The sequence below is a fragment of the Micropterus salmoides genome, unplaced genomic scaffold (genome assembly GCF_014851395.1).
Source record: "Micropterus salmoides isolate LMB-PRFRI ecotype aquatic unplaced genomic scaffold, ASM1485139v1 Ms_hic_scaffold_15, whole genome shotgun sequence".
Taxonomy (NCBI): Eukaryota; Metazoa; Chordata; class Actinopteri; order Centrarchiformes; family Centrarchidae; genus Micropterus; species Micropterus salmoides.
In genome coordinates this window covers 7,129,521-7,139,160 of record NW_024040596.1, presented here as the reverse complement: position 1 = coordinate 7,139,160, position 9,640 = coordinate 7,129,521, and the positions used below count along the sequence as shown (strand labels likewise).

Below are 9,640 nucleotides of genomic sequence, written 5' to 3'. Positions count from 1 at the left end.
ACTCCTGTGCTTGATATTTGATATGTAATTTGAGCCTACATTAACTTTGGTAATTGTAGTCACAATTTTATTAGAGTGTAGCACATTTTCCATACACACCTGGACCAGGACAGAAGTGCCCCCAGGAATTTTCAAAGTAAACAAACAATGAGTGTTTTCAATCTGACTGTTGTAGCTAACAGTTAGCAAACTTTAGCACGCGAAGGCTAATATGTTACTCAGTCGAAATCCATTGTTATTTAACATTACCTATACAGTATGGAGTCAGGAATTAACTGAACATGCCTGAAGTTATTAACAAAAAAAACTGTGCTGACATGTAATATCTTGTGTGCTTAGTTGTCTATAATGCCAGCAGTGTATATGTGTATGTAGAGCAGTGGTTCTTAACCTGGGGGTCGGGACCCCCCAGTGCGTTTTCTTCTGTCTCCTTACAATTCTCTTGATTGCACTATTCATTAACTCTTCTTCCCGTAGGAATTTATCCCATTGATGCCATATGCACTAATAGCTCTTACTAGTATTTATTGCTGCTCTTACTAGTCTCTATTGTCACACGTAGATCTCTTACTTTACTCAAATGTAAATTCCAAACGACACGAAAGAAACAAGAGGAATTGTCCTGAGACGCAAGACATTAGATGAAACTCTGGTAGGAACAGTAATGAACAATGAACTCATACCAAGTGAGGGGAGCAGCCCAACTAAATGCACCAAGAGTGCATCCCAAGTCTCTTGCATCCATGTTTCCCTCACTTGCTTCCTTTCCTTGCATCCTTTCAGAGGTTACTGGCACAATCCGTTTATTTTATTTATTCATTAAATGCATCTGTATTTAGTGATGATTAAATAACCCAAAATATGATAAAGGTACCTTTTGAACATTGGAAATGATTTGTTAGGCAAAATGGTTCAGGGGAAATTTTAATAATGTAACTCATATCAAAGCCAACGCTTTTGAATTATGAGTCTCACATGACTGAATAGAGATGACGAAGTGTTGATTTCTGACAGACAGACTCTTCGACTCTCTCTGACTTTAATTATATCCATAGAAAAAGTTAATGGAAGAAATAACAGAAAGGAAAAATCTTTCTAATAAATTAAGTAAATTGTTTGTGGTCCTTTTGTTGTTCAGACCTACAGATTTTTAACTTAACGGTGAATCAGAAAACACATCAAATATAAAACTCGGGAGTAATACAGTTAAGTTTCAGTTCAGTATGAAACTGATGTCATCAAATCAGGCAGATCAGCTGCAATGTCCAATCAATAACTGATATCTAATAAGGGGGCGTGTCAGCCAGTTAAAGCCTTGTGAATCCTCAGTCATGGTTCCTAGCTCCTTAGTACACAAGTTAGGGCCTTTCTCATTTCCCAAATTTGTGCCTCCTCGATCGACTCCATGACTCCATGACTCCATGACTCCTCACGCCGCGTCTTAGTCCCTCCCACCCGAGATGCGAGCTCAAGGAGACGAGGAGGCACAAATTGGGAAATGAGAAAGGCCCTGAGAGATTTGGGACGGCAAGAAGGCGGACCAGAACAATTTCCGGGTCAAGCGAGGATCAAGGCGTGAGGGAACGACATGTAAAAGACTTGAGATGCACCTCAGGACAGGTGAACATAATGATACACAGATGAAAACACTTCAGACAATTAGTGAACACAAAAACAGGAAGTAAAATAAGACCATCACACCAGGGACAGAACAACTACAAAGTAAAACAAGAAATACTGAAAACACCAACACCTCAGAACCATGACAGCTGCCCCCCTCACTGGTGCCGCCACTAATCCCCCTGGTGAGTCACATATGCATAATATGCTTCTGAGTTATGATTTCTGTAGTTCCTACTCAAGCACGACATGGCAATAGAATAAAATGCATTTATCAATACTGTATTACTTCCAATTGATTGATGTTCACCAAATTAATGACCAATACAACCATTAGGCCCTTCTCTCCTGTTACAAGTTTCTTCTGTAAATGTACACCTTAAAACCCATAGGCACTATTTTTGTACATGTAATAGGCATAAAACTCCCATGCCCATTCAATTGTCATAATAATGCTCAGTCCAGATTACTTAAATCTCTGTAGACTGTCATAAAATGAGGTTTGGGGTTAATCTGCTATTTGCACATGCTTTTATGTTCTGTATAAGACCAACTCTGTCACCACCTGGTTATGTAAACTGTGCTCTGATGTTGAAAGAATAATGGTGCCCCCGCGTGGCTGACAAAAGTTACTGTCACGTTTTGCCACAACTCTCATGCTACAGGATATCAGCAGCAGCAGCAACAGAATAAAAGCACAGAAAAGTTTACAAGATAACAACTTATAACTACTAATTAAATTCCCATGCAATACAGCACATTAAGTTGTTATTTGTACTTCTGCACTGTAGATTTGTTGCTTGATGAGTCACATTGTGTGCTATGCTGTATTTTATACACTTGCAGTGTGCTCAATGATGCACACGTATCAGAATACAGTAGTGATCTACAGTGAATGGAAATTTGGTCTGCTCTTCAGCAGCACAATAAACACAGTTTAAATAAGATGGATGGTTGGCATTATATGTCATCATTATATGTATTTTCCGTATTGACAAACAGGTTGAGGCGCTAAGACTCTGTTAGTACAGTTGCACATTTACAGCTGCACTTAAAATAACCAAATGATATAGGTTTTCTTGTTTGTTTGTTTTTTGTTATAGGATGATGATTACCAAAACACTGCACAACACTGTCCACCATGAGTGGACATTTCTGTGCTTTCCTATCTTGTCATACCTATTTTCAGCCATCCTCATCAGTTTATTTAAAATCATTTAAAAGAATGTAGCCTATCATGATTACAAACCTATTTAAAAATAGACATTTTGTGAAAACATTTAATAAAATCAAATAAGAACGCTGACAGCATGTAGTGTGACCACTGATGGTAATGTGTCATGTTAAATGACACTTAGGTCTGTGGCGTTTAGAGGCTTTAGTGTGTTTGGACTGAAGCAAAGGGGCATCAACATGATTCAGACACATACTGACAAAGTAATTTATTCATTAACAGTCTGTTTTTATTCATTTAATATATTTTCATTAGTACAGTTGTTTTAACTATGAAGCTGTGTAAATGAATGCAATGTAATTCACTCAAAAATCACTAAAAAGCAGCGATGGCCTGAGCCTGTCTCTATACCCTACAGTATTTACAGAGTGGTTCACGAATTCACAGTTTCTGTTACTATTCACGTTAGAGTCTATTTCACACAAATAAAAAACATGTAGCTCTGTACGGGTTTCATTTTTATTGCAAGTGGGATATATTTGATTTTCGTGGTTATGCGCGATCTGATTTAACGGTGATTATGGTGACAATATATTTCAGGTGACCGTTTTCAAGTGGCGATATTTCGCTATTCAGTAAAAGACAAAAATCACGCCAACAGGCACCAGGCATTTCCAAAACCACGAGGTGGCGCCAATAGTCCAATAATAACTGCTTATTGGTGCAGCCGGATGCAAATACACCCACCTATATGTAAAAACAATTACATAAATCAAGGAAGGATGATGAGAGACAGCAAAGGAACAGAAAATGATGATAAATAGGTATAAAACAGAGAATCTGTATTTAATCATGTTCTATACATTGTTTATTTCGAAAACAAGTCTCCCACAGGGAAGCCTCTGTTAATTTCCGATTTAATTTAACAGACTGTAGCTGAAATTAGGACATTTGTGGGTTAATATGGAATTAATATAGGCCTTGTTATTAAAATACCGCGCGTAAACGTTGAAACCATAGTGTGTAATTTGATATGAGGCCCCTTAATGGATTTAATAATTTGCTCGAACAAAAGAGGTCATGGTTTAAAGTTTAAAAGGGGCTAAATTAGTCTATTTCTTATTTGTTTCTTGGCTTGCAACCGTCGTCTCAGCGGCATCTACAGGACTACAGGTCCATAACTACGCGTTTAATATAGCCTAGCCTATAGTGTTGAAACGTTAGTTAGTGTGCATGTCTAAAAACATTAATTGTTAACCAAATTAACACAGTATTTTCACCCGCAAGTAACCAAAACCGAGCTTTCAGGCTCTTCCTCATCTCTCTTCGTTTGTTGCCGTCTTACCTGCTGTGTCTATAACTTTCCAATGTGTCTAAAAAATGCATTGAGAGTCAATTGTAATGATTATTTATGTTAGTCAGACTGTTGATGTTGTTGACACAGCTGATGTGAGACGGAGACACGGTGCCAAATGGGCCTGGAGGCTGCAGGTTGTGGCTGTGATACAGAGCCGCCGGGGGTGAACCAGGCCAGTAGGAGAAACCCGATGGCCCCACGCTGGGAGCCACGAGGTTCAGTTTGGAAATCCCGGAAAAGGGAATCGGGGAGAAGTTGCCCTGAAACTTGTAGATGGCCTGCTCCGTGGTGGACGGCTGGCACACTTGCGCCAAGCCGTGAAAATCAAACTTGTAGGCGTAGCGCTTGCCGTGGACTTTGGTCATGATGTTTTTGTCGTAGTAGTAGCGCAGTGCCCGGCTCAGTTTGTCGTAGTTCATGTTGGGTTTGCTTTTGCGCTCTCCCCAGCGCCGAGCCACCTCGTCCGGGTCGATGAGCTTGAACTCGCCGTTGGTGCCCTCCCAGGCGATGCATGACATGTTGGTGCTGTCAGAGAGGAGCTCCAGCAGGAACTGCCACAGCTGAATCTGCCCGCTGCCTGCAGGGAGGAGACAATGACTATTGGTTTGAGGTTAAAGTAAATGTAGATTGATCAGTGTAGCGCGGAGCAAGGTTATGTTCCATTCATAAATCAGTAAAACATAACCAGTGATATTTTGTGAAACAACATGAAATTGAGATGTCTGCGGCACCATAGCAGTCTGTGCAAAACGTTTTGGGGGGATTTAATATTTGTACTTTTATCAAGTAATATATTGTCAGCCATGGCAACACCAATTGCAGACTCACAAGAAAACGATATACATTTGGAGATATAATGTGTATTAATTTAACATGTAGGCCTACCTGTTTTCTGTCATTTAGGCTATAAAATAACATGTTTAAGTGCATCTTCAGCAGATTCTTTTTTTTCTTGGATATCCTGTTTAAATGCATCGTATTTAATCCAACTGTATTTTTACACAACATGGTAGTCTTGAATTTATTAAATCATAGACCTAATATCTTATTTGTATTTTGTAACTATTTAAAAAATAATAGTCAGATAGGCCTATGAAACGTCATAAACTGCCGTATTTTGCCCAGCACACCTGCCTGGCTTTGCGAGTTGTTAATGTCTATTAGCACTCCATCACAGTGTAATTAAATCAGTGACAATGAACTGTGGACGAACGGCAGATGGATTCATGCTGGTTTTGTCTCATTTGAATGCAGGCCTTCTTAATTGTATTTCTTTCTAGTTTTTTTTTACATTTCGCCTATGTGGATGGATAACACACATTTCGGGACAGAATAATTTTGGTGGTGACAAAAATACCTCTATTTATTGAAAAGAAATGTTGTATTATCTGTGGCCAGCAAGCATAATGCAGCTGACCACAGAGAATCGATGGAATAGGCTACCAGTTAGACCTGGGCTACAACAGGAAGACAAATTAAATGAGCTTTAAACATATTTTAATCCGGCTATAATAATTAATAAAGTATTTATATGGTAAGATTTATTAAATCAGTCAGTTTTGTATATTACAGCCTCACACAAAAAAATCCCACGCTTGCCTCAGAGGCTTTTCTTACATGGTTAATAATCCCCAACATCTAGGCTATTGTATTATTTATTTTTTGATTGATATTTTCAAACATTATATTGGAGTATTAAACGACCGCGTTCACATCACAAGACGCTAATCAACATTAAATAACTGCCCTACATGGCGATCGAGATATTTATTATGGCAGGCCATTAGGGCTCATCCTCTTACCTTTTTGTACTCCTGTGTTTATTGGACCCCAAGTTGTTCCTTTGCTTTCTTTCAACAGATTTTCTGTTGGATCTGAAATCAAAACAGAGACACTGTCAGCATCACCAGCTCCCTGTCCATCCTGATCTGTTTTTTGGGAGCCATTTAGGCTACTCTTATAGTCTAATCTTGTTTTTCTGGGTTAAGAAAACAATTTCGTTCATCTCCACAATTTTCTAGAAATGACTGTCATATCTTCTGACCAGCAACACCACGTTCGCTTCACACTGACACGCAACAAGCTGAATTAGCTTAATAAAATTAACTTTTAGACACAAGAGAACAGCTGTACTAAGATGATGTAAAATTAACCAGACCGGTGCAATTCAAAATAAAATAAAATTTAGTTTTGTTTTTTGTTAAAAAAAAAGAAAAAAAAGCTAAATCTGAACAAAATTCAAAACTGATTAAAAGCCTAATTGTATCCTCATCCAGTCTCAGTCTAATGCAAGAAGCATGTCGCCTTTGCGGTCTCTTCTCCGAGAAGCCAGGAAACGCGTCCAGGAAAAAGGATTTCCGATTTCCGACAAAAGAGCAGACGGGCTTTCAGATTGAAAAGGCTGAACAATGCTCTGCCCTGGAAACGGAGCATCGCCGCACCAAGACACGACACCCAGCGCAGTTTCAAGAATTATAACTATTTCTATCATTCTTTACAGGACTAAATGACGAACCTGAGAGATACATGTTGAACATGAGGTTTCCTCCGCAGTCCTGTCTCATTGTGTTCAGTTGTTCAGAAAGGGTTGGATTTCATTTCGTTGGTGGCGGAGGAAAAGATTTTTATTAAACTTTATCTCATAACTGTGATCTGGAATAAATGCGGGTGGACAGATTGAAGTTTCCAGGCAACTGTCACTGGCCCCCATCTCTGAGACAATATTCAGACAGCAATTTCCCCTGGTGCATTGCTTTAATTAAAAGAGCAATTTACCTCTGTCAGCCCGCCTGGTGCCCACAATAAAAAGAGGCCGATAGAAATTCGGCCCTTATCAATCCACCATCACAGTTTAATAAAGTTTCCGCGTTAAGATCTGAGTTTCTATGGTGAATTGAAGTGTTTGACATGGAAACCAGTTCAGATCCTCCTCACTTTTCCGCCTCTTTACCTCTCGGCAAACAACAAAGACCTATTTCATGTTGGAAAAAGAATATTTACCTTGAGGAACACGCTTCAGTGCGCACGAGACAACAAGAACATTTCATCCTCCCCTAACCGTCTGTTTGTCGGTTTAAGGTTATATAGGCTCAATCTGAGGGTGATGAGGTTGTAACTTTAAAACCATGGCTTCTGATGCTCACTGACGTTATAATGTCCGCTCATATTTTTCTAATCCTTGCGTTTTTGAGTGGCGGTGGCCTGTGTGAAGCTTCATGACTTTATTGCCAGAAAGAGGCTGAACATGGTCCCTCATTCTATAATGTGTTGTCACAGCATATAGTCAAAACACACTTTGAAAATATTAGTATTGTCATTAAAACTGCGTGGTTATTGCCTTTTTTTTATAAGGGTGCATGACATTGACTGTGTGTCAATGTTCCCCTTTCACAACTATAGGTAGAACAACAAACAGGCAGTTTAGGTGCAAATAATGTTGACATTACATACACATAACAGGAGTCTGATGATATAGCAGGACATCTTGATTAAATGTCCTTTTAATATTTTTTTATACAGGTTTTGAATTTAAAATGATTTATATCACACATGACACAATCTCTATTAGTGCTCAATGTGATCAATCCAGGACTACTTCCTTCTAATTAAAAAAGTCTATTTCTCTGCTCTGAAGCACTCTGAGGTGTTTAAAAGCAACACATATTAATTTAAAAAGGAAATCATTCATGTAATTTATGAATGTGTCAAATACCCTGACTGTTTTGTCCATGGATACCTAAAAGGAGGTGGTGTCCTGGAGGAGTAGTGTTTTGAGATGCGTACTATGTAAACGCAACGTCCTTGGTTTGATTCTGGGACATTTGTTACATGTCATAACTCTTTCTCTCCCCATCTTTTTTTTCTCTGCATCTCCACTGAAGGTGATCTGATCGAAGCAATAAAAAGAGAAAACACTCTGACAGTGACGAATCTCGGCCGGGACCTTGTGTGGTTGCTCGTCTTGTTGAAAATACAACGTATGTGTTATCACATAAAGAGACACAGAGTAGGCTAATCAGTTCTACAGTAGGAATCTAAAGCACAGTTTATCGTCAGTTCTGTCAGATCACATAGTTTCTCATAGCTTCCCCTTGGAAAAGGTGGAAATTTCGAAAAGGCCTGAGGATCATCTGTTCAAGTAACAGAGACTAAGACTAAAAAAACCTGTTAAATACAAAACAAAACTCAGTTTAGTTTTTAAAATGAATAAATACATAAATCTAGCCAGAAATCTGAACAAAATTACTATAAATGTACCCTACAGAAACTTTAATTGAAATCATACCTTGGATTGCTGAAGTAAATGGTCTGCTAATCATTCATCCTCTGTTTTAATGTTTGCTCTGTAATGTGTCACCTGACTGAGCTCAGACATGCGCAAATGCAAACACACATTGTGGAAAAAAATACAGTATAGACAATAGGCAACATATTTGGAGGACGTGTCGTTTAATCAACTATGTAGTTATAGTATGCCAGTTTGTACATACACGTCCATGTTCACATCTTCAGGCTTTGTGAAAACAGATTGCATCAGACTATGTAGGCGTTTTGATGGTTATATTAGTAACAGTAAAAACAGTACATAACTGTAACATGATTTCAGAGTTTTTCCTCACAGACAGAGGGGACAAAGTCTTGCGTGACTGAACAATGCAGAATTCACTTGCAAATAGTTTATTTGCCTCGTTTCTTCCTCCTCAGGGCTGGGCTTGAAGGTGTGTCTCTGGCGTCCCAGACTTGCTTTAGCTGCCTGTGTCCAAGTACAAGTCGCAGGCAACTTAAAACAAGCCTCGAAAACTAGACTGTATCCACTGATGCAGTGGTGGATAAATAGGTGGGTAACCTCTGGTCACTGATCAGTACGAAGCAAGAAAACCACTGACGGAAAGAAAAAAAAAATTTACATAAAAGCACCAACACAACACCATAATATAATTTATTTCTTCCGTTTCTTTAATAATTCTTGAATCACATCAATTTGTTTTGCTTTCTTATTGATCTAGGCTATAAAGGTCAGAATGTACATCTAAAGAGAGAAACATCAGCATCTGATGATCGCTATCCTACAGGAGAAAATTTGAGCAAATCACTATATAAATTGAAAGCACGTCCCATTAACGAACAAAATCCTAATTTAAGCCTTCAGTTGTGTAAATGTAAGTCCTACATCAGCCTCTGTGGTCAATTTGTGACAAGATGGGTATAATTAATCTGTTCATTTCATCTTTTTAATCTGACACATTTCTCCTCTTTGAAACCTACTGTAATTCATTTCACTAAACCACACCACATTCAATTATAGCTCTCATCAAGAATCATTGCCAAATTCCCCTGTAAAGCCATCAACTTACCTTTTGTGCTCTGAACTGTGCAGCCAAAGAACCTCAGGTTGCAACTCTCTAGAGTACTGAAGTGTCACTCCTCTATAAGCCTCGGAGCAGCTGCTTTAATCAGTCTGCAGAGGAATGTATGTTTGAGAAAGGTGT

General features: G+C 38.7%; 1 protein-coding gene across 1 annotated transcript; it reads right to left on the bottom strand.

Annotated features, from left to right (window-relative positions):
- Nucleotides 1-3,058: 3,058 nt before the first annotated feature.
- Nucleotides 3,059-9,640, bottom strand: fev (FEV transcription factor, ETS family member). Its single transcript, XM_038721241.1, has 4 exons — nucleotides 9,506-9,640; nucleotides 6,655-9,032; nucleotides 5,954-6,025; nucleotides 3,059-4,728 (listed from the first exon to the last, which is right to left on the bottom strand). The coding sequence occupies exons 2-4, from the start codon at nucleotides 6,713-6,715 to the stop codon at nucleotides 4,187-4,189; spliced, it is 675 nt and encodes a 224-aa protein (XP_038577169.1). The 5' UTR covers nucleotides 6,716-9,032; nucleotides 9,506-9,640; the 3' UTR covers nucleotides 3,059-4,186.

What these genes read in the sequence shown, in the direction of transcription:
- fev (XM_038721241.1), bottom strand. Translation starts at nt 6,715, where the DNA reads ATGAGACAGGACTGCGGAGGAAACCTCATGTTCAACATGTATCTCTCA. An exon ending in TCTCTCAGGTTCGTCATTTA is followed by an intron (nt 6,026 to 6,654) that starts GTCCTGTAAAGA and finishes TTTTGATTTCAG; the next exon opens with ATCCAACAGAAAATCTGTTG. An exon ending in AAACACAGGAGTACAAAAAG is followed by an intron (nt 4,729 to 5,953) that starts GTAAGAGGATGA and finishes TCCTCCCTGCAG; the next exon opens with GCAGCGGGCAGATTCAGCTG.